Source organism: Alosa sapidissima, chromosome 6 (genome assembly GCF_018492685.1).
Source record: "Alosa sapidissima isolate fAloSap1 chromosome 6, fAloSap1.pri, whole genome shotgun sequence".
NCBI classification, from domain to species: Eukaryota; Metazoa; Chordata; class Actinopteri; order Clupeiformes; family Clupeidae; genus Alosa; species Alosa sapidissima.
In genome coordinates, this window is record NC_055962.1 from 36,937,270 (window position 1) to 36,961,880 (window position 24,611).

The following is a 24,611-nucleotide window of genomic DNA, read 5'->3' on the forward strand; positions in this document are numbered from 1 at the left end:
AGTGCGACCTGAGGGCGTCACTGAAAGGGAGCTGGGGACGAGCGGCGACTGCCATGTGACTGCTAGCATGCCCGCACTGGACCGCTAGCAGTTGTGGTTCCCCGAGTTGGCGAGTGAGCTCCTGCGATGTGCACCCCACGTGTTGTTGCCAGTTCCACAGACTAACGGACTGAGTGAGTGAATGCCCACACCGACGTTATGGCAATGGCTAAGCCGAGGAGACATTGTCGAGGACGGCAATGGCTCGCGAGGGGGCTGTGTAACATTGGTGTGTTCCGGACTGAGTGCTAACCTCCCAGAATGTAATGTGTGTGTATGCTGGATTGTGTAATGTCGGTTTTAGTGAATGTAATTGCGCTTACCATGTCATGTATGTGTTAGCATGTGTTTTACCCGGTGTATTGTATGTGACTACCCTGTTCGTGTATCGTGCTTGTTTTATTGACTTCCCTTGTGGTTCCTATGTAATGGTGTCTTGGTATGTAGGCCTATGTGTTTCCCGCTTCCGCTAATAAACCTTTGATTGGACATCTGTGTGTCGCATCAATCGTTACATAGCCAGCTGGTACATCGAATAAAGTTACCACAAAGTCGTGCTATGATCACTCACAACAACATTTTTCATTTAGTGCCATGATTAAAGCAGAGACGGTTGATGTATATTAAGGATCTTTGATTAAAGTTTCCACACCATCCTGACCTGGTTGCTTGATGGTGCCAAAAATTCTAGAATAGAGCTCCGCTCTAGAATCTTTGGTTGGTACCATGGTAACGTTGCCACCACGTCCTAACGTGGATTTATAATATTGTTTTATTTGGCCCTACATATCCTAGACATATTTTCTAAACCCATCCACGCCTTTGCAAAATAGCGGTGGTTTAATAAAAATGCAGTTCATGACATGAGGGCTACTGAGCTGAGTTTTGTTCTTCAACAAACATTTTAAACTGCTGTTGAGTGAGTGTTCCCAGAATTCTGTGCGGGTGTGTCAGTGTGAATAAATAATGTTTAATTGTTTGTTATTTTAGTTTTTAGTTGTATTTGTGTTTACCATGTGTGTAGGCTATTTGATAAGTAAGACATCGACGTGGATAGGCACTTTTGCCCAGGGCATAATGTAGGCTACATTACAACGAAGGTTGAAAAACACCGATCAAGGCGACATCTCACACCTGTTTAACTGCACATGCAATTACATAGCATGGGTGAACCCACACAAAACAATTACACGGACAAGCATACAAATGTACGTGCATCGATGCTGTCTCGCACAGTCAGGCCCACGCAACGCTTTTCCATGCGGCAAGTACAAAAAATAATCCTGTTTGGGTACAGGGCAGAGAGACGCGAAAATGGGCTGCAGGTTAAGCCCATCAGATGGCCTACAGCGATTGGTGAGTGGGAAATGTTAGTGAATAGGGATTGGAGCAAAATGCAAATCATTGCACCGTCCCGACAGAGGACGGGGGATCATTCCGTGGACCAGGTGGATATGAACTAGCCCACACATTCAGCTTGAGAAACGTCCTCATCTACCACTCAGTTTACTCGTGTGTGACACGTTTTTTTATTTTATTTTATTGTGTATTTAGCCTTCTGCTGGACTTGTTATTTTAACGTAAAAAATGCCTGGCAACGGGACCTTCTTGGTGCTGGAAAACTACTTCGGGGGTAAATTTGTGCCCTGCTCTGCTCACATCGATTCGTACGACCCGTCCACCGGAGAGGTTTACTGCAAAGTTCCGAACAGCGGAGGTGAGGAGGTAAGAATGTTGCAGAGGTGTCTTGAGTCGCCAGACGCGTCTGTTATGTATTAAGATATTTAACTTGTTTTATTTACACTGTATAGCCTACTGTTATTAACAGGCAGATTGCAATGTGTAGCCTCCTCCCTCTGTAATTATTGTTTTAAAACGGAGTTTATTATTAGGCCTACTGGTACATTAACATGAAAGTAGCGTAAAGCCTGGCATGCGAAATAGGTTAGAGCTACTACTTGGCAGAGCACCTTTGCTCCTGCTTCTGTTGGTCTTTAATCATTAAACCACCACAGGGTTTACCATTTGTGTGTGTGTTTGTGTGTGTAAGTTACCGGGAAATGGAGGATCAAAGATCACAGGCCTCTGAGAGAGAATGTGCCTCTGTGTGTTGGCCTTGTTAATTCAGACCTTGTATAACGGATCTGATCATGACGTGAAGAATTTGATGTGTGAGTGTGAGGAGCCGGTGTATCTTGGTGTGGTTGAGGAATGTGATGAAATAATGTGAAAATCTTGGCTGAAGAAAAATGAGTAGGAAAGATTTTATAAGCTCCCCTCTTCTGTTATGCATTCTCAGTATCCTAGAGACAAAGTTGCCCCTATAAAGTACCCCCCCACCCCTCTCTCTCTCACACACACACACACTATGCAGATTCACACGTATGCAGACACAGAAGCATATTCATTCAGATGTTCAAAAGGCTGGTTGCGTTTATCTGCCGTGTCTTGATCCTGACGTCTCTGATTGGCTGTGTAGGTGGATGCTGCGGTGAAGGCAGCCAAAGAGGCCTTCCCTGATTGGTCCGCCAGGAGTCCGGCTGAAAGGGCCCATGTGATGAACAAGCTGGCCGATCTGATGGAGGCCCGCCTGGAGGAGTTCGCCCAGGCCGAGTCCAAAGACCAGGGTAAGAACCGGAGGCCTGGTGGCCATGGCTCTCTGATCTATACATATAGTATAAGTATAAGTATATATACTTTTTTGATCCCGTGAGGGAAATTTGGTCTCTGCATTTAACCCAATCAGTGAATTAGTGAAACACAAACAGCACACAGTGAACACACAGTGAGGTGAAGCACACACTAATCCCGACGCAGTGAGCTGCCTGCTACAATGGCGGCGCTCGGGGAGCAGTGAGGGGTTAGGTGCCTTGCTCAAGGGCACTTCAGCCGCAGCCCACTGGTCGGGGCTCGAACCGGCAACCCTCCGGTTACAAGTCCAGAGTGCTAACCAGTGGGCCACGGCTGCCCCAAACATGCCCTACATCTAGCTCTTACATACAGTATAGATATTATGTTCTGCACAGTACTGTGTAAGTGTCGATAAATAGCCTATACTTATCACTCAACATGACTTTGATGTTGATTGGAGTAGTGTTTGCTGATGGTGGTAGTGACAAGGGTTTCTCAATCACAAAGAGGAACACAAAACACTTGTTCATGATTTCCTAGGGAAGACGATAACGTTCGCACACAAAACACTTGTTCATGGTTTCCTAGGGAAGACGATAACGTTCGCACACAAAACACTTGTTCATGGTTTCCTAGGGAAGACGATAACGTTCGCCAGCACGGTGGACATCCCCCGGTCGGTGCACAACTTCCGCTTCTTCGCCTCATCTGTGCTTCATCACACAACCGACTGCAGTCAGATGGACCACATGGGCTGCCTCAACTACACCATCCGCAGCCCAGTGGGAGTGGGTAAGGCTGCGTGTGTGTGTGTGTGTGTGTGTGTGTTTGCGGGCGCATGTGTCTGCGTACGTGTGTGTGTGTGCGTATGCGCTTGTGTGTGTGTGTGGGCACACTTGTGTCTGTGTGCATGTGTGTGTGTGCATGTGTGTGTGTGTGTGTGTGTGTGTGCGTGTTCCAGCATATTTGTGAGACAGAGAGAGGTGGACTAATTGGCCTGCTTTAACTATAGCATTCCCATTCTCTAAATCAGTGGTTAAATGCATAAATGACAGCTAGAGGGCTATTTTATATACATAAATGACATCACAGCTTCTTGATTGCAAAGCTCAATCAACATCATTATGTGAGCATCACTGTGGTCTCAGCTCATGAGCACACTGAATAGAGAAACCTCATCATGTGAGCAAATGCCATCACTGTGGTCTCATCTCATGAGCACACATAGAGAAACATCATCATGTGAGCATACAGTATGCCATCACTGTGGTCTCAGCTCATCAACACACAGAAACCTCATCATGTGAGCATATACCATCACCCCACCCCCCCTCTTTGTCTCCCTCTCTCTCCTCTCTCTCTCTCTCCTCTCTCTCCCTCTCTCTCTCCTCCTCTTCCTCCCCCTCTCTGTCCCAGCGGGTCTCATCAGTCCCTGGAATCTGCCCTTGTACCTGCTCACCTGGAAGATCGCTCCAGCCATCGCCGCGGGCAACACTGTGGTGGCCAAGCCCAGCGAGATGACCTCCGTCACCGCCTGGATGATGTGCAAACTAATGAACGAGGCTGGTATGTGTGTGTGTGCTCTCTGAACGTGTGTGTGTGTGTGTGTGTGTGTGTGCTCTCTGAACGTGTGTGTGTGTGTGTGTGTGTGTGTGTGTGTGTGTGTGTGTGTGTGTGTTCTCTCTAAACGCATGTGTGTGTGTGTGTGTGTGTGTGTGTGTGTGTGTTGAGTGGCCTCTGGCATTGCTGTCCCTGAAGAAATCAGCAAAAAATAATTTGCCATTGGTGCATATGTTATTCAGTTATATAACTCAGAGTTTGTCCCTCGTGTGTGTGTGTGTGTGTGTGTGTGTGTGTGTGTGTGTGTGTGTGTGTGTGTGTGTGTGCAGGCGTGCCCCCTGGTGTGGTAAACGTGGTGTTCGGCACAGGCCCAGGCGCGGGCGACGCTCTGGTCGGCCACCCTGACGTGCCGCTGGTGTCGTTCACGGGGAGCACGGTGACGGCGCGCGTCATCACCGAGCGTAGCGCCCCCTACTGCAAGAGGCTGTCGCTGGAGCTCGGGGGGAAGAACCCCGCCATCGTGTTCGCCGACGCCGACATGGAGCAGTGCGTCTCCACCACCGTGCGCTCCAGCTTCTCCAACCAGGTCAGTCCCAGCACATACTGTACACACCTCCACCACAAACTCTACACACCTCCACCACATACTGTACACACCCTCCTCCTCCACCCAACACATACTGTACACACCTCCACCACATACTCTACACACCTCCACCACATACTGTACACACCTCCACCACATACTGTACACACCCTCCTCCTCCACCCAACACATACTGTACACACCTCCACCACATACTCTACACACCTCCACCACATACTGTACACACCTCCACCACATACTGTACACACCTCCACCACATACTCTACACACCTCCACCACATACTCTACACACCTCCACCACATACTGTACACACCCTCCTCCTCCACCCAACACATACTGTACACACCTCCACCACATACTGTACACACCCTCCTCCTCCACCCAACACATACTGTACACACCTCCACCACATACTGTACACACCCTCCTCCTCCACCCACCACATACTCTACACACCTCCACCACATACTGTACACACCCTCCTCCTCCACCCAACACATACTGTACACACCCTCCTCCTCCACCCAACACATACTGTACACACCCTCCTCCTCCACCCAACACATACTGTACACACCTCCACCACATACTCTACACACCTCCACCACATACTCTACACACCTCCACCACATACTGTACACACCCTCCTCCTCCACCCAACACATACTGTACACACCCTCCTCCTCCACCCAACACATACTCTACACACCTCCACCACATACTGTACACACCCTCCTCCTCCACCCAACACATACTGTACACACCCTCCTCCTCCACCCAACACATACTGTACACACCCTCCTCCTCCACCCAACACATACTGTACACACCTCCAACACATACTGTACACACCTCCACCACATACTGTACACACCTCCAACACATACTCTACACACCTCCACCACATACTGTACACACCCTCCTCCTCCACCCAACACATACTGTACACACCCTCCTCCTCCACCCAACACATACTGTACACACCCTCCAGCACAACTCTCTCTCTTTCTTCTCTCCCTGTCTTTCCTTCTCTCTCTCTCTCTCTCTCTCTCTCTCTCTCTGTCTTTCACCGTATCAGTGAGATGTGATGAAACATGTTCCATATTGTTACCAACTTCTGCAACATACTGTATACTTGCTAAATCAAGTGTTGCATTCCATAATCTCACTAAGTTCAGCTATCTGATAGAGGCACCCTGACCCCACCCTCAGGTGCAGTAGGCCTGGGCAGGCTCAACTCACGGAATGTTCAGGGCCTCGGAATGCTTCTGTGCTGGGTGTGTCTTATGTCAGATATCAGATCGAGGCCACTTCTGTGAATGTTTTATTTCTAGGTTAGCTGCTGAGAGTTGTCTGTAGAAGAAACAAGGTTGCTTGGAATCAAGAATTTAACAGAGACAAGGATAAAAACCGTATTATAAGGTACTTATAGTATGCCAACCCTAAATAAAGGGCTTTTAATAAAGTAGATGTGTGCCTGAAGTCACCCAAGTAGCCTTGCTTCTTCTACAGTCTTTCACACTTCAAGAGTACCTTACATGTACATGGACTACGTCCTCACCTGAGCATTCAGTATACCTTCTGCTGTTGCCAAGGGTGTTGTCTGACCATGAGGTGGCAGTGTTGTGCTGTAGAGGCTTGTTGTTGAGTTTGTAACACTACACACAGCAAGTACTGTGGCCGGTGAATATCGATCGGTGCAGGCAGTAAACTTCCCTTTACAAAGCATAGCTCTTTTGAGTGCCAAAACTGCAGTTTCTGAGGAATTCTTTACAGTTCATACAGTATGTGCACTACATTAGTATTTCTTAACTGGTGGGTGGGGACCCAAAAGTGGGTCGCAGAGCTTGTGGTGAAAAAATGTGTTTGTTTACATGTAAAATGCCACCCTATTAGATCTAATGTAGGACCTTTATTTTGTTGTTGTAATGGATATAGTTTTAGTAGTAAATATGACAAAACAACCCTGAAGATTACATATATGGATCCACTTATGTGAAGGACAAAACAACCCTGAAGATTACATGTATGGATCCACTTATGTGAAGCACAAAACAACCCTGAAGATTACATATATGGATCCACTTATGTGAAGCACAAAACTTGGATCCACTTATGTGAAGGACAAAACAACCCTGAAGATTACATATATGGATCCACTTACGTGAAGGACAAAACAACCCTGAAGATTACATATATGGATCCACTTACGTGAAGCACAAAACAACCCTGAAGATTACATATATGGATCCACTTATGTGAAGGACAAAAAGGGACTGAACCCCCAATGTGTGGTGTGGAGTGAATTGCTGGCACATGAGGGCATGAGACCATCAAAACTAAAACGCCACATGGAAACGTATAGCACTCTACTGTCAAAGACTAACCTGTCGAGTACTTTGAAAGGTGACACAGGAGTTTACGACTTCGCAAATGTGCCTAACATCAGCATGTCTGGCACTTTGCGCGTCTTACCTCATAGCTCACCATATCAGTTGGCTTGAACACTGAAAAATATGGGTCGCCACTTAAAGGACCTTGGCAAATGGAGGGTCCCAAGGCCAGACCATTAAACACTGCACTACATTGTACTGCACTTTACTGCAGAAATGCCGTATTTTGAACATGAAACTGCATTGTACTGTACTTCAGAAAGTACAGGTTGTAAGGGTCTGTCTACAGTGCCTCAAGATACATGCTTATGATCCATCCATGGGATTAGCCTCTTGACATGCTAAGTGTAAGTATAATTAAGTTTAAGTATATATACTCTTTTGATCCCGTGAAGGAAATTTGGTGTTTGCATTTATCCCAATCGGTGAATTAGTGAAACACACTCAGCACACAGTGAACACACAGTGAGGTGAAGCACACACTAATCCCGACGCAGTGAGCTGCCTGCTACAACAGCGGCGCTCAGGAGCATTGAGGGGTTAGGTGCCTTGCTCAAGGGCACTTCAGCCGTTCCTACTGGTCGGGGTTCGAACCGGCAACCCTCTGGTCAAGTCTGAAGCGCTAACCAGTAGGCCACGCCACGGCTGCCCCTAATGCTAATGATGCACCCATGGGTTTAGCCTATTGACTAGCACATCAGCTGGAGCTCAGTGCAGGACTCAGTGCATCTCACAACATTACATCTACATGAGCTACCATCTCAGAAAATCTCATGTTTCTCTCTCTCTCTCTCTCTGAAATTGAATTTGCATGATTAAATATTTACATTTCAATTGAAACATTTAAACATGGTTTTTCTATTTTTCTCTCTTAAAGGTGCTCTAAGCGTTGCTACGCATTTTTTAGGCTAAAACATTTTTTGTCACTTATAGCAAACATCACCTCACCATCCTTCCTGAATACACTGTAAAAAAACGCGATCTCTGTGGACAGCCCAGGCTCCAAAAACAGCAATTAAAAACAACCTGGGCAAACCTAGCCCATAAAAACATAACAAACTGATCCAGCAAATCAGAGACGAGATGCTCGTTTAGGAGAGTTTCAATTGCACGGGAGGGAGGGGGAGGAAGTAGCGAGCTAGCTCTCTGTTTTGTTTGAACGTAAAAAGAAGTGACGTTACCCAGCATCGCTTAGAGCACCTTTAATTTGAATGTTTTGTTACTCCGATGTAGTCTTAATGTTAATTTGATGTAGTGAGCTTTGTTATTGGCAAGACTAAATTGTAATTTCAAAGTAAAAGATTTAAATACAGGGTTTCTCTCTCGTTGTCACCCTCTCTTTCTGACATAGGGAGAGATCTGTCTGTGTACCAGCAGGATATTTGTGGAGAGAAGTGTCTTCCCAGAATTCCTGGAGAAGTTTGTGGCAGCTGCTCGGAAGTGGAAGACTGGTGTTCCCTCGGATGTCTCCAACAACAACGGGGCACTGATTAGCAAGGAACACCTGGAGAAGGTGTGTGTGTTGGAGAGGCTTACCAGAGCGAGAGAGAGAGTTGCCATTAGATGATTATCACCATCTGGAGCTCTGATATGCATGTGCATGTATGTGTGTGTGTGTATGAGTATGTGTGTGTGTGAGTGTGTATGTGTGAGTATGTGTGTGTGTGTGCATGTATGTGTGTGTGTGTGTGTGTGTGTGTGTGTGTGTGTGTGTGTAATTGTGAATATGCTCCTCCCCCACCCCCAGGTGCGAGGCTTTGTGACGTTGGCCCGTAGTGAGGGCGCCCAGGTGCATTGTGGGGAGGGCGTTGACCAGCTGCTTCTCCCAGAGCGTAACCAGAGCGGCTACTTCATGGCCCCCACCGTCATCAGCGGGGTCGCCGACTCCTCGCGCGTCATGCAGGAGGAGATCTTTGGGCCCGTCACTTGTGTGACGCCCTTTGACCTGGAAGAGGAAGTGATCTTGCGGGCCAACGACGTGCGCTTCGGCCTGGCGGCCACGGTGTGGTCCCGGGACGTGGGGCGCGTGCACCGCGTTGCCCGGCGACTGCAGGCGGGCCTGGTGTGGACCAACTGTTGGCTGGTGCGGGACCTGAACCTTCCATTCGGAGGGATGAAGCATTCCGGAGTGGGCCGAGAGGGTGGGAAGGACTCCTACCACTTCTTTACCGAGGTCAAGACCGTCACCATTAAACAATGAGCTCAACACACACTAAAACACACACACACACACACACACCACACACACACACACACACACACCACACACACACACACACACACACACACACACACACACACACACACACTTCTTTACCGAGGTCAAGACCGTCACCATTAAACAATGAGCTCAACACACACTAAAACACACACACACACACACACACACACACTTCTTTACCGAGGTCAAGACCGTCACCATTAAACAATAAGCTCAGCACACACTAAAACACACACACACACACCACACACACACACACACACAGTCAACACCCGAGGGAAGGGAAGGCCATGATTAAGTGGCATGTGGCTTAAGTAACCTTCTGCTCAGAGACAAGCTTACAGGTATGAGGTAATACTCACAAACTGTGTCAATGTACTTAGTTTAGCAGGTACTATTTACCTTAGTAGATATAATTTTAGTATAGTTTAAATATTTTGTAGGGATTATAGAGATTTTTAGTGTAGTTTGGACTAATAATACTATCTTTTGCTAGTGTCAAATGAGCCATTATTATGAAAATATATTAGCAGTGTAGTTAACACCAGAGCCTCTAATTCTGTGTGTGTATGTGTGTGTGTTTTGCTCGATGGTGTTTTAAGCCCCCGTGTTGCGACCGTCGACCTCAAGGCACCTAACCCTAACCTTAACCCGTGTCTAACCCTAGTGCCTTCCATGCAGCGCTGCCTGAAATATGACTTTGGGGGCATAAAACACCAAGTAACATGATGCTGTATCACCTCAAGCAAAGGACAGAACACTTGAGCTTGCAGTTTACTGTGTAGGCCTACATTAGCAATGCAGTTTACTGTGTACGTTAGCGATGCAGTTTACTGTGTACATTAGTGATATGCAGCAAACAACTGAAGCTTATGACTTTTCTGGGGCCACACAAACCGTTCACTTCATGCCCATGTGCCTTTCCTAGTCAGTGCCTGACCTGGACGTGATGATATCTGAAAATTGCTGTCAATCCTGTTTTGAGATGACATTGGCGCTTATATAACTGACTTTCTCTTAATTCGTTGTTAATGCCATTTATTAGTGATTTACAAAGTGTCTTAGAGTGTCTTCCCTTTATGAAATGTAAGTTTTTTGTGTCCAGAATAAACGTCATTCTCACATCATCAACACCTTTGATCTCCATTTCACCATCAGCACTCCGTGTTTACTGTAAGCTCACACCTACACACACACACACACTCTCTCTCTCTCTCTCTCTCTCTCTCTCTCTCACACACACACACACTAACACGCACGTACACACAGACACACACATGTTCACACACACGCACACACACATTCACACACACACACACACATACTCCTATGTCTACCTGTGTCTTAAATGTTTGCATGTGTCATGATATCGAATAAGTACAGAGAGAGAGAAAGAGTGTATGTGTGTGAGTGTGTGTGAATATATGAGTGTTTATGTATAGTATGTGACTCTGTGCTTGTGTTTATGTATGTGTGGGTGTGTATGTGTGTGAGAGAGAGTGTTTGTGTGTGAATGCGTATGTGTGGTTTTATGTGCGTGTGTGTGTGGTTTTGTGTGCATATGCATGTACACCTCATAAAACTCTCAGTAATCACACCTATTTCTCTCCCACACACACACACACTCGCACCCACCCACACGCACACACACACACACACATACTTTTATGTCTACCTGTGTCTTAAATTTTTGCATGTGAGCTCATGATATCGAATAAACACACAGAGAGAGAAAGAGTGTATGTGTGAGTGTGTGAATATATGAGTGTTTATGTATATTATGTGACTCTGCTTGTGTTTGTGTATGTGTGGGTGCGTGTGTGTGAGAGAGAGTGTGGGTAGGTGAGAGAGAGAGTGTTTGTGTGTGAGCGTGTATGTGTGGTTTTATGTGTGTGTGGTTTTGTGTGCATATACACCTCTAATAAAATTCTCAGTAATCACACCTATCCCCCACCCCTCCCCACACGCACACACACACTCACATCCACCCACACACACACAAGCAATAACATCAGCAACATCTTATTTACGGCTATGTTTGAACATTGGAGATTTTTATCTGTAAAGTGTATTTATTATATGGGCAGAAACAAAATATTTGCAAAATCAATCCAATCAACATACATAATCTTGCATATTAGCATGACTGCAGCTTGCATGAATCGAAAGTTTAGCTGCACAGTGTAGACAGTAGAGAGATTCATGTTGAGTTCAAAAAGCTGTGTTCAGCAGCTACACCAGACACAGGAGAAACATGTCAAGTCAAGTCAAGTCAACTTTATTTATATAGCGCATTTCATATACAGAGGTCATTCAATGTGCTTTACATAAACAAAAGTAAACAGGAATAGCTGATAAAAGCATAGAACATCAAAAGTGAGTTTAGAAGCTGATTTTAGCAGCTACAGCATACAGGAGAAACACGTTGAGTTCAGAAGAGACGCTGTGTTCAGCAGCTACAGCATACACGGTGTTCAGACTCAACGGTGTTCAGACGCTGTTTTCAGCCAACCCCACGTCATCATAGAGGTCTTCGTCTCCACTCTGCTGACCCTCTCTGCCGTGACGTCCAGAGGTCTGCCCTCCTCGTCCGGCCCTCAGCTTGACCCAGATCACAGCAGAGACCAGCCCCAGCAGCACGCAGGCTACCAGCGGAACATACGCTCTGTAGAAAGGAGAGTCCACTCCGAACGGATCCTTGTACTGAAGGCGAACGCTTCCCTCAGAACACGTTGTGAGAAAAGGGTTTGCGTTGACCCCTCCGTAGACTCTCCATGTGTACACTCCGCTGTCCTCTGCCGTGAGGTTGGAGATGATCAGAGAGTGATTGGTATGTAATTTGAGCACAGTCACTCGGCCTCTCAGATCCGCAGGCACAAGCACAGATGTATTTTTCGAGTCTAGAATCAGAACCCGTGGTGGTAGAACTTTCTGACGGTACCACTGGACCCAGTCCCAGTGACCGCGTGCCGTGACCAGCCGGAGACTCTTCCCGTGAGAGAACATCACGTCCAAGGGGGAGATTCGGGTGCAGACATACAGGTAAACACTCTTCATCAGGTCATGCCCCACACAGTCATATTTCCCAGAGTGGTGCTGTCTCACAAAGGGTATGGTGAGGGAGTAGTCTCCAGCCTGGCTGTCATTGAGCATGTGCATGCCTTCTTCCTGGAGCTCATCGTGGCTGAGATGGAGGTAGTAAGGGGGAGTGAGCCAGCGCACCTCACCGGGGAACTCTCCTTTAAACATGCACGGAAGAGTCACATTGTCCTCTTCATAAGCAAAGGTCATTTCCGAGCTTATGTACAGAATTGTGTACGTATACCTTTGGCATTGAGCTCCTGTCCATATCGTACAGTAGAAGAAAGAGTCGGCCTCTGTGATCCCTGAAAGTGTGACCAAAGAGTTGGTGAGATTGACCTGCAGCCTGCCCCTCAGGCTCTCCAGGAGTGGCTCCAGCGAGGAGTTGGTGTCCAGGACCAGAGTCTTCTCGGACCTCTCCTTGTTCTCTCGGTACAGCTGTAGGCTTGTGTTCCCTCGGCCCAGAGTGGACCGCTGGCCGCACAGCACAGTGCGGTCATCATACACGACGTCCGCCTCGTGCTCTATGCCCTCTGCGCAGACGGTGAGTCGGAAGCTTCTGTGGTCGGTGACGTTGCCTCCTCTCCAGCCTTCAGCCCTGTAGGCTCCACTCTGGGACACGTTGAGATTGGTCATTGTGATATAGTATGTCAGAGGACAGTGGACATTGTGGCCGCCTGGCTGCGGTCCCTCTGGTTGTGAGCAGTTGGCCAGGAGTAGATCTCCATCCGCTGAGACACTGTACAGGACCCAGTAGTCCACACTAGGGGAGTACACCAGTTCTGAGTATCCTCCTTCAGCTTTGATCTCGTGCTGGGGGTCAGCGTTCAGGTGAGGGTCAGCGTTCAGGTGGGCTCCAGTGATGACCCCCAGCAGGAGGAGTGCACTCGCGCACACTGCCATCTCCATTCTGAGTGCTGTGCTTACTTTGCGTTAACTTCAGGTTCAGTGTCGCTCAGATTTTACCAGGCAGACAGAGAACTCTGCCAGGCTCATCCTGTCCTCTCTAGAGAAACTGTGTGTGTGTGTGTGTGTGTTAGTTCCGGAGCCTTCACTCTCTCTATCAGATCTAATGAAGAGATAAAACTGTTGGTTAACACCCCAAGCGTAAACACTCCCTTTAATGACACATTTAAACAGCAGATTAGACCATGTGCATGTACATTTAAACAGCAGATTAGACCATGTGCATGTACTGTACATTTAAACAGCAGATTAGACCATGTGTATGATAAACAGCAGATTAGACCATGTGTATGTACATTTAAACATCAGATTAGACCATGTGCATGTATGTCATAAGTGATGGTGTTTATCACTCTATAGTGTGTGTAATAAGAAATGGTTTGACTGTGTGTGTGTATTTGTACATAATGAGTGATTTGTGTTTGTGTGTGTTTGAGTTGCATAAGTGAAGATTTGTCTGTCTGTGTGTGTGTATGTGTATTTAGTAAACAATAGGACACATGCACTGATAAAAGGTGCCTGTAAAAGATGCAGGAACTGTGTCTATGAGAGAGCATGCTGGTGCTATAGCAATACTGTGTATGAGAGAGCATGCTGGTGCTATAGCAACACTGAATCTGTGTGTATAAGAGAACATGCTGGTGCTATAGCAACACTGAATATGTGTGTATGAGAGAGCATGCTGGTGCTATAGCAACACTGAATCTGTGTGTATGAGAGAGCATGCTGGTGCTATAGCAACACTGAATCTGTGTGTATGCGAGCATGCTGCTGCTATAGCAACACTGTGTATGAGAGAGCATGCTAGTGCTATAGCAACACTGTGTATGAGAGAGCATGCTAGTGCTACTGAAATCACTGAATCTTGAATGAGTCTTTAGCCCTTGGCATCAATTTGGTGTTAAGTTGGTATCAGTTCTATTACCATAGTAAAATAATAGAATGAAATACTCTTCTGCAATTGTTTTGCTCCTAAACAGGCTGTAGGAGTACAGGCCCAGTTATGTAGACATGTACGAGGACTAGCAGAGCAACCTGCTCAGACAAGCTCCCAGGAATAAGGTCACAACACTAACAAGCTGTGCTAGTCAATGGACCTGACTCAAACAAGACAATCAAAGGAAGAAACCAGTTACACGACTTATGCAATAACACTGCAGAAAGTAATAACAAGACGAAATGTAATTAAGTTTCACTTTATTAATCTGCCACATTTTGTTCTTTGTAATAATTTGCCACATTTTTGTTTACAACAAAACCCAACGTCTTTCAAAATGTTTGACTGGTCGTCGTGTAGAAAACGCTGTAAAAACGTAGAAAGGGGCCTATTTGGAGGACATCTGTCAGAGTTGGTTGCCAGGTAAGTTTAATCGCTAAAAATAATACATTTGTATTTCTGTTATTATAAGATTGAGTGATTTTGATGAAAACACCAACGACAAATTTAGTTTAGACTCTCCTAAGACCTTGTCTTTAGGCACTTTCAGATACAAAGCACACCCCCCACCCCCCCCCACACACACACACATTATTTACTTAATAATATCAGTTTGCATTAACAAAAGCACAGTCATTACAATTTTATTAAGAGTAATTGACAGAAACAAATTCATCCTTCCACAAAAAATACAAAACACTGCATTTCATTTCTGACCTGAGAACAAAACAGCTTTCCTGATGAGAGGGAAGAGGGGGAAGCACTGGAGGCCAGAGTGGCTCTCTGTCTTGGACATTGTAAACAGAATCATGAATGTGTGTTTATAATGTAAACATCGTAAATCAGCCAACATTTCAATTCTTTTATTATACCTGCCTATTACCACAGACCCAATCACCCCACAAATAGTGTTCATGGTCATTATATTGTGGCACAGAAATGAGTATAGACATACATTATTTCTGTTAAAATTGAAGTCTGGGATGGCAGTCTGATGAAGAACACTTTTCAGTTTTCACAGAAGTTAGTGGCAGCCCTGTGTAGCATGATCACTAAGCTAGCTTGTTCCTTGAGACACGTATCCATGATTTCTATTCAATAATCCATATACAAAAGTTATCCCAGATATGCAAAGTACTGCCCAAAATGAGGGGATTCTAAAAGAAGAAAGAACTGCTACCTACTTGTGGAAGTCAAAGAGGCAATGATTCTTTAGCACATGTAAAGCAACATTAGAAGGCAGTTGCAGTAGCTGGCAGTTCAATGCAGCATGTCAATGATGTTAAGGCATCAGAGGATGTCATTCCATAGCGCCAGAGGTGAAACCTGGAGAGTATTATACTCGCCGGACCTTGCGAACCGTCCCAATGCTGGTGTTGGTTTGCGTCATAGCTGTGAGATTAAAGAACCATACAAAACAAATTATGAAATCTTATCCACAGGAACTGCTTCATGTTTAGATTAATCAACTATGTAGTATACCTGAAAGTTTGCACATCCACATTTGCACATCTCCACGCTGCATCTCCATGAGAAGCCTTGAGTGTAAGTAGTCATATAGGTTTCTAAGGGAGGGATCCTTGAGTGTAAGTAGTCATATAGGTTTCTAAGGGAGGGCAGTAAGTCTGTTTCTGTGTTCTTTTCTGTTTTACTAGGGGTGTCACGATTCTCCAAATCCTCGATTTGATTTAATTTTTGATTTTAAAGTCATGATTCGATTTTCAATCATTAAAAAAATATATATATATTATTATTAATACATTTCTTATGTTGTTTACTTTTTTGCCTTATTTCCACAAACACTTTTTTATTTTGAAACTGCTCCCACCGCTAGCTACTGTACTAAACAGAATAGACATAAACATAGATGTGAACATAGTGAAATGAAATAATACAGAATGATAACGGAATGTTAGGCTATTAATGTGCATAATATGCCTTAAAGTAATTTTGGACTCTACTTAGAACTTTAAAAGCAGAGTAAATGGACTGCATTTATATTGACTTATCCCGAGTACCCAAAGCGCTTTACAATGTCATGCTCACATTCACCCAGTCACACACACACAGATGGCCGTGGCTGCCATGCAAGGCGCCCACCTGCTCATCAGGAGCACTGGGGTTAACAGGATTCCCACTCTAAGGGCTGAGCTACACCAGGCACGTAACTGAAGCGTTCCGTTCACGTTGCATCTTCTGCAACAATTTGCTTTTACTATAATCAATGGAAGTAGCTACACCAGACGTGATAGCGGCACGTACATTTGAACAAAATAGACCATTCATCTAAAATGGATTTTACGCGTCGTGAACGGAATGCTTCAATTACGCGCCTGGTGTAGCTTTGCTGTAAGTGAAATGTAAAATTCCATGACTTTTCCCTGACTTTCCCTGACAAAAAAATCTGAATTTCCATGACCTACTTTATAATGACGGGTACAATATACTGACCTAAGCTTTCAGAACAGTCGCGTAGCGTCCAAGAATCTTTTACTTTTTTTTAGAGCGTGAGATGAGTAAATGGGTATTGAATGAACAAAGTTAGGCTAACCACAATACTCAAGCAAGCAGTAAAGCTAATAACCAGATATACTCTCAGTGGAAATATCTGTATTAATGTATTTTGGCAAGTACATTTTAAACTGCTACAACAAAATTCCCTGATATTCCATCACTTTGCCCCCAAAATGATAAAATTCCCTGACTTTCCATGTCTGGAATAGACTGCAAAATTCCATGATATTCCAGAAATTCCATGATTCGTGGGACCCTGGGGTGTCTTGCTCAAGGACACTTCAACAGGGTCAGGAGGAGTTGGCCTCGAACCGGCAACCTTCCAGCTGCTGGACGACTCCTCTACCTCCTGAGCCACTGCCGTTCCTGAAGCCTAAGTTAGTGTTAACTGATGTGAATGAACTGATGTGAATTTGGGGGTTCAAATTCGGTTGATGTGTTTTTTAAGTGGCTGTAGTTTGAGGAGATAATATTGACGTGCCGCACTTCAACACACACGTGTGTGTTTTTTCCCCTCTTGGCTTGCATGCTGGACGTGACACTGGGGTAGCGTCAATTCTACCTTTGATTTCGAAGTTCGAGACTGTGATGTCATTCCAATCGATTTTCAACTTAAAACGAAGATTGTGACACTCTTATGTTCTACTATGCAGTAGAGGAGAAAAAAGAACGTCTACAATGTGACTGTTTCTCTAAGTGATAACTGAATGTAGAAACACAAATGTGATGTTGTAAACTGTGATGGGACGTACTGGCAAAGTCCAACAGGTAGGACTGTCCGCTCACAGTGAAGGTCATGGAGCCCTGCGGGTTCTTAAGGTACTCAGCCTCAATCAGGACACTGTCTGTGGAACATTCCAAGTTGGTTCCAACCTGGAGAACAAGAGAACATACTTCTTACAACCCTGCTGAAAAAAACAGCCTGACCAGCTAAAGGTGGTTTGCTGGTTGACCAGCTTGTTAACCAGCTTGTTTGACCACCCTATAATGGTTGACCTGCTTGACCAGCAAAACTCTAGCGAAAACATACCTTCAGCTTGTTTACCCATCTTATGATGGTAATTCAGCTGGTTTTGCTTGTCGTACCACCTCAAGCTGGTAATTTTAGCTGGTTTTGCTGGTCTATAGTTCTGGTTTAACTAGCCATGCCAGCTTATGTTGGTCATTCTAGCAAACCAGCATGACCAGCTTGACAGGCTGGTCCCCAGCATGACCATCTTGCACCAGCTGTATCCCACAAGACAGGCTGGTCACACCAGCATGACCAGCTTCCTCAGATGGTCACGCCAACATATCCAGCTGGTGGCCCAACCAGCTACACCAGCAAAGACCAGCAAGAGCTGGAAGAAAACCAGCAAAGACCAGCTAAAACCAGCTACCAGCATAAGCTGGTTTCTAGCTGTTTTTTAGCATGGAATACATACAATACTTTCCCATACATTGACTTATTTGTGGCGGCCCACCACAATATCAACATTGACCACCACACAATGATTTTCCTGGTTGTACTAAATTGTGCTTAAATCTGGTTAGAATCATAACCGCGCTGCACTAATTTATTAAAAACTGTTGCATTCGAGTTTATTTTGCAAACCTACCACCACAAATAGAATTCAATTCTGTGGGAAACAGCTAACAGGTAAATGTATGGGGTGAAGTTGAGGAGTCCTCACCCTGTATTGGTAGTCGTGCCACCTGCTGCCAGCTCCACTGAACTGCCACTTGGGGGCACTGGAGAGTCCAAGGAGGCTCATGGTGCTCATGGATCGGGTGAGTACAGCTCTAAACATTATATGAACCGGAACAGCAGAAACTGAACAACACAAACATGGTGGTCCAAACAAACTGGGAAGTGTTGCAAAATATGAAACAAAAGGTAATTTAGTTACATTTACTGTAGACTAATGAATAATCTAATGTCACGTTAATCATCATTTACTGTAGACTAATGAATAATCTAATGTCATGTTAATCACCATTTACTGTAGACTAACGAATAATCTAATGTCATGTTAATCACTATTTACTGTAGACTAATGAATAATCTAATGTCATGTTAATCATCATTTCTATTCTATACACCCTGAAATTATTGCTAAATTAATGTGACTGAAGGTACATATTTAAGGGCTTTTCTTGTGCCTTGCCATGAATGTGTTGAGACATAAACAAGACACAAGAATCTAGACAAACAATAACAGCAAAGGCTGATGGAAAACTATATAATCTATATAAGATAATACACCATTTACGACACCTACGCCTTGTCATTTACTGAGCAAGGAAGTCATCTTACACTGCCATTATGAAAGAAACATTGAATCTTTCGTGAATTAATTACATTCATGATTGGAGTCAAGTATAATTAATTAAGGCACTACGCCACTACGCACCAACTGATGATGGCAAGATGACAAACAGTGTTTCAAACGAAAGAGCTCCTTAATATGATTTAAGGACAACAAAGTTGAGTTTTTGCATATTTCAAATTATTCTAAGAGATAAACTTATACACTTACAAACGTATAACTAGTGATAAACTAGTGACTAGTATTTCAACAATGTTGACATGACATAAGAAATAGCATAGCCACATAGACTCACTGTGATTGGGGCAGAGCGGCATTACCCCTGTAATATAAAATAAAAGAAGTAAATTTAAAAGTTATATGTACGCAAAACTTCAACTATGAGAACAAGAGGTGCAAACCAACACTCACTGCACAGGACTCTGAGTAGCTGGACAGCAGGGCCTGCGTCGGACTTGTCTTCTAACACCAGTGCTTACGTTTTCCTGATGCATGTCTGAGAGGGCAAACATCAATTCATATCAAAAAGATTAATTAATATAGTAAAATATAGAGGCTAAGATGCTGTTCATATGGACCTATTTTTTTTAAATTATTTAACCTTTTCAATTGGAACTGGACTGAACTGGACAGTTATGATATCTAAAAGCTGACACTCCCTTGCTAGCACATTTGCCTCCTAATCGGAAGTGCTGCAAGTTCACAGGGTCGAGCCCAGGCCTGAACTGCACAGTCAAGTCAACACAACACAACACAACACAACACAACACAACACAACACAACACAACACAACGATGACACCAACCTCTGAATGTGATCTGGTAGGTGTACAAGCTGAATTTGAACTGGTAAGAGCCCTGCTGATTCTTCTGATACTCCGACTCAAGAGTGGCGCTGTTAACCTTTGAACATCTGCCCTGAGTGTCCTGAGAGAGAACACAAGAACACAGACACACACACTACTCAGTTAGCACTGCTGCTAATAGGCTACACCATAGACTATACAGTCTATGGGCTGCACAATGTTAACACCGTAGGGCCTGGAAAGGCTAGACACAAGGCAGACATGAGTGTGGCTGGGTTTAGCAGTTCAGTCTGGGTATTTAACACATGAGAACCTTCCTCATCAAGTCACCTTTCCTTGAGGCCGTGTTGGGATGGAACTGGTGAGATGACAACAAACTGAATATTTGTCCTGTACATAGTCATACTGAATATTCATACTGACCTTAACCCTATGGTGCAGTAAGATATATCAATATAGATATATATGCAAGCATAAACACACACACACACACACACACACACAAACACACACACACATTCTGTAGTGTAGATATACACATCCACATAAATGTGCTGAAGTCAGCCTGACACGCACGCACACACACACACACACACACACACACACACATTCTGTAGTGTAGATACACATCCACATAAATGTGCTGAAGTCAGCCTGACACGCACACACACACACACACATTCTGTAGTGTAGATATACACATTCACATGAATGTGCTGAAGTCAGCCTGACACGCACACACACACACACACATTCTGTAGTGTAGATATACACATTCACATGAATGTGCTGAAGTCAGCCTGACACTTCACCCACCGTGTCTCCGTACTGACTCCATCCCTCGTTGCTCTTGAAGAACCAGCTCCACGCTGTGTGAGGGGAACTCAGGCGACGCACCTGAACGTCCCGTCTGTGACGCACCTGCAGAAGCTGGAAATCTATAGAGATGGCACTAGAGAGAACACTATGGCTTCATTCTCTACCTTTTAACCTTTATCTGCCTCTATTTCTATTTCTGTAGCAGATATATTATTGTTAACATTATTATTATTATTATTATTATTATTATTATTATTATTATAATCATCGTATGTGGTGCACTGCAAGCCCATACCCCCAGGGTGTATTGTGGAGTGTGATGCCCCCTGTGTACGGTTTGGAGTAGTGCGCCTCAAGGATGAGGTCATTTGCTATGTCCATCCAGCCTTGGCCACCATTTAACTGCCACTTAAACAGCTGACCATTCTTCAGCTGATCTGAAACAGGAAGTCACACCAAGGTGTGTCCACGAGTTAGCTACTGGAGTATGCAGGGTAAAACATTCTCACACAAGACTGCACACACACAAACATAAACACACACACACACACACATATACACACACACACAAACATTAACACACACGCACACACACACGCACACATTCCGTGCAAATCTAGTTGATACATGGTAAGACAAACTGTATGTTATATAACTGCATTATATTCACCATCTGCAAATACCAAAACATAGTTTTGTGTGTGCGCTCAGAAAAAACTCAAACAGTCATTGCGTTGTATACGTTACTAAGCAACAAACAATTTCAGTTCTATCAGCGCTGAAGAGAGAGGGATGCTCAAACATCAGCAATTTTTTGTTAGAAAAGAACTGTTCCATAAACGTTTGTGTAATGTGAGGCTTGGGGCAAGATTAGCTTGTTAAGAAATGTATGGTGATGTAGTTAGCTCACAAGTATTTGAATCCATCAATGCTTTATAAGTCTGTACCGGTGTAACCTAATGAAGCTAATAAAGTGTTCTCCGTCTGATTGGCTGGCTGGCTTAGTGCCCATGTACCACTGGAAGATGGTGTTTCTCTGGAGTTCCTGTTTGTCCTCGTCCCTGCTGACCTCTTCCGTCTTCCTTCTGTGATGTCACTTCTTCTTCCTGTGTCATCCGAATCCGAGTCCCCAACATGCCGCAGCTGGCAGCTGTTGCCATAACGACAGGACCCTATCCAGGAGAACCTGCACACATGCAAGTAAGAGCAGTTGTCTCCGTTCCGACATCGCCCCCTGTTGTAGAACCGACAGGGTTCCATCTGTTCCAAGACACAATGAGTTCACAAATGTTGTTCTATAGCTCTTACTCCATCTTATTTCCCATTTCATTCTGTATTAAAAACACACATGATAGCACAAACATAGTAATAGGCTAGACTAAATCATCTGAATAAGAATATTCTTCTGTTTATGTATACTTTTGTGTCGATGCCTAAACTGACACGTATAGGCTACTTTTGTGTCTATGCCTAAACTGACACGTATAGGCTACTTTTGTGTCTATGCCTAAACTGACACGTATACGTTTGTGTCTATGCCAAAGTAAAGTAAATTTCTCCATCTATTGAAGAGGCAGCTCTTCCAATAGTATGTCCTCTTCCAACACCTTTAAACAAACCAAACCTGCATGTGCCATGTAGTCCTTTCTTATCTGCTACTATCTCTGTTGAATAGGTTGCATCCCCTTGGCTTTACACTGCACCGTAATCCTCTAGTCATATGTTTCAAGAGTACCATTCAATAAGTGGAGCACAGAAGAGAGATAACAGACCCTTTGGTGTGCTGATGGCGCCATCTGCTGGGAATACGAATTGTCATATGAGTCGTATCCTTCATTGAATTGTATACAATCATCTTCCTCATCATCCCGGTCAGTGCCACGATGGCGAAAGGACATGGGGGTCGCTTGGCAGGGGTTTGCTTCTTTTTCAGATAACGTGGGAACCACCAGTCAGCAGTCACACACAAGCAAACAGACAAACAAACAAACAAACAAACATAATTTACACGATAGTATGGACCTAATGGACACTGAATGAACAGACTAATGGAAGTAAGCGTAGACTGAATCGGATCTGGAACAGGAACACAATGTTAATTGTAGTAGGCTAGTTTGAAGACTAGACTAATAATAGATCATTAAGACGAGCGGTAGCCTATCTATCAAAAGGAAAGCACAAGTAGTAGAGATAAACTACAATAAGGGCTATAGTATAGACCAAAGATTCTAGAACAGAGCTCTGTTCTAGAATCTTTGGTATAGACTATACTGCACTGTCTGAGTAGCTTACCTGTTGACTTTAACGTAGTACTGTGGACTATGATAATAATAGATTATGCACACGACAGACTTTGACCGCTGAGGTTGTACTGTAAGCAACGCTTCCCCCCGATGTGACAGTAACTTAAAATGGACACACTGGGATCATATCACAAGTTTGACTTTTAACACTCCATAACCCTTTGCAAATAAGACAAACTCACCGTCTGACGACTCATAATAAGCCATGACCACCGCTGAAAGCAGGACCCCTTACACAAAACCCACAAGAAACCAAAGGGTTCCTTTCACTTTCGTTTCATGTGCCGTGCCGGAACTGTGTTTGGGAAACGCCACAGGACTGAAAGTGTTTACAGTAAATATTCTGATAGCTATGCTCTAATTGTTTCAAGGCTATGATAATTCAAAAGGATATTTAACCTAGCCTACTGGCTGTTCTGAATATTAATAGTCTGATAGCAGTTAGACTGTAGAGACGCCCGAGCAATGTGTGAAAGCTGCTTTGTAATCTGGATGTTTTTTCGCTTTTCAGACAAAATAGGCATAAGCCTACTGCCCATGATGACTATCAATTATCTAGCAAAAGGCTTATAATAATTAAACAGTTTTTGAGCACAGTGTTGGCTAGGTCTACATTATTCATTCAGTAGGCCTAGATTTCAAAACTGGACAAATGTCAGAAATAGACATCACAATGTAGGCTAATTTGCGCTTTTGACATTGCGCTCTGGTGGCAATTCAGTAGCAGTTCATCTGCAAAACTGAAGACATGAAGCTAAAGGCGACGGCTGAAGGTGGAGTTTTGACCACTAACGAGGATCGGAAGCATGATTGTGCAGTTGAGACCTACCCCTCCACTCGAAAAAAAAAAAAAACATAATAGGAAACGCCTCAATGCGCTCGGTCATGTACGAACTCATAATGATGGTAGAAATGCCCGGTCCAAAACGACTCCCACGCCCCAAATCGAACATGTGTTCTCGAGCTTTATTATGGCTGGAACTGGGGCAACTCTTCCGTACCACCCAGCGCGCTCGCCGCTCGTACGCCTCTATCAAAGCTCGCGCCGGTGTCGCTGTTGGCCCTACGCCCCGACTCTGAACTTGTGTGTGACCACTAGTGTCATGGGAACAACGTGCTGAACAGAACGGCATGAGACCACGAGGACCGTCGAGTCAGCAATCCGCTCCATTTCACCGGACATCTGTGTCCCGCTGTAAAGGAGTAACCTGATACTTTTTCTCTCTCCCATAGGCCCATCCACTGTCTTTTAATGCTAATATATTTTATTGGAAAGAAATGTGAGGTTAGCCAAAAAGAGGAAAATATACCTTAAACACATACCTTGTATTTAGAATAATTTAGGCTATGTTTTAATAAACGTGATTTAAAATATACTGTGGCCTAGGGCATTTGCAATAGGCATAGGACCATAAGATAGCAGGC

At 44.5% G+C, this 24,611-nt stretch overlaps 2 protein-coding genes across 4 annotated transcripts; one reads left to right on the plus strand and one right to left on the minus strand.

Annotated features, from left to right (window-relative positions):
* Positions 1 to 1,322: 1,322 nt before the first annotated feature.
* Positions 1,323 to 10,583, plus strand: aldh8a1 (aldehyde dehydrogenase 8 family, member A1). 2 transcript variants are annotated; one of them, XM_042095499.1, is made up of 8 exons: positions 1,323 to 1,764; positions 2,519 to 2,666; positions 3,307 to 3,462; positions 4,087 to 4,236; positions 4,560 to 4,816; positions 8,583 to 8,744; positions 8,979 to 9,404; positions 9,553 to 10,583. In XM_042095499.1, the coding sequence occupies exons 1-8, from the start codon at positions 1,627 to 1,629 to the stop codon at positions 9,577 to 9,579; spliced, it is 1,464 nt and encodes a 487-aa protein (XP_041951433.1). In that variant the 5' UTR covers positions 1,323 to 1,626; the 3' UTR covers positions 9,580 to 10,583. The 2 variants fall into 2 exon arrangements, with proteins under 2 accessions (XP_041951433.1, XP_041951432.1); XM_042095498.1 differs by having other exon boundaries at positions 1,324 to 1,764; positions 8,979 to 10,583.
* A 4,481-nt stretch (positions 10,584 to 15,064) lies between these two features.
* LOC121711693 lies at positions 15,065 to 23,585 on the minus strand. 2 transcript variants are annotated; one of them, XM_042095500.1, is made up of 11 exons: positions 23,369 to 23,584; positions 22,656 to 22,807; positions 21,900 to 22,143; positions 21,179 to 21,320; positions 20,881 to 21,016; positions 20,065 to 20,185; positions 19,671 to 19,755; positions 19,555 to 19,581; positions 18,624 to 18,732; positions 17,703 to 17,823; positions 15,065 to 15,828 (listed from the first exon to the last, which is right to left on the minus strand). In XM_042095500.1, the coding sequence occupies exons 1-11, from the start codon at positions 23,391 to 23,393 to the stop codon at positions 15,773 to 15,775; spliced, it is 1,218 nt and encodes a 405-aa protein (XP_041951434.1). In that variant the 5' UTR covers positions 23,394 to 23,584; the 3' UTR covers positions 15,065 to 15,772. The 2 variants fall into 2 exon arrangements, with proteins under 2 accessions (XP_041951434.1, XP_041951435.1); XM_042095501.1 differs by lacking the exon at positions 19,555 to 19,581 and having other exon boundaries at positions 23,369 to 23,585.
* Positions 23,586 to 24,611: the final 1,026 nt, after the last annotated feature.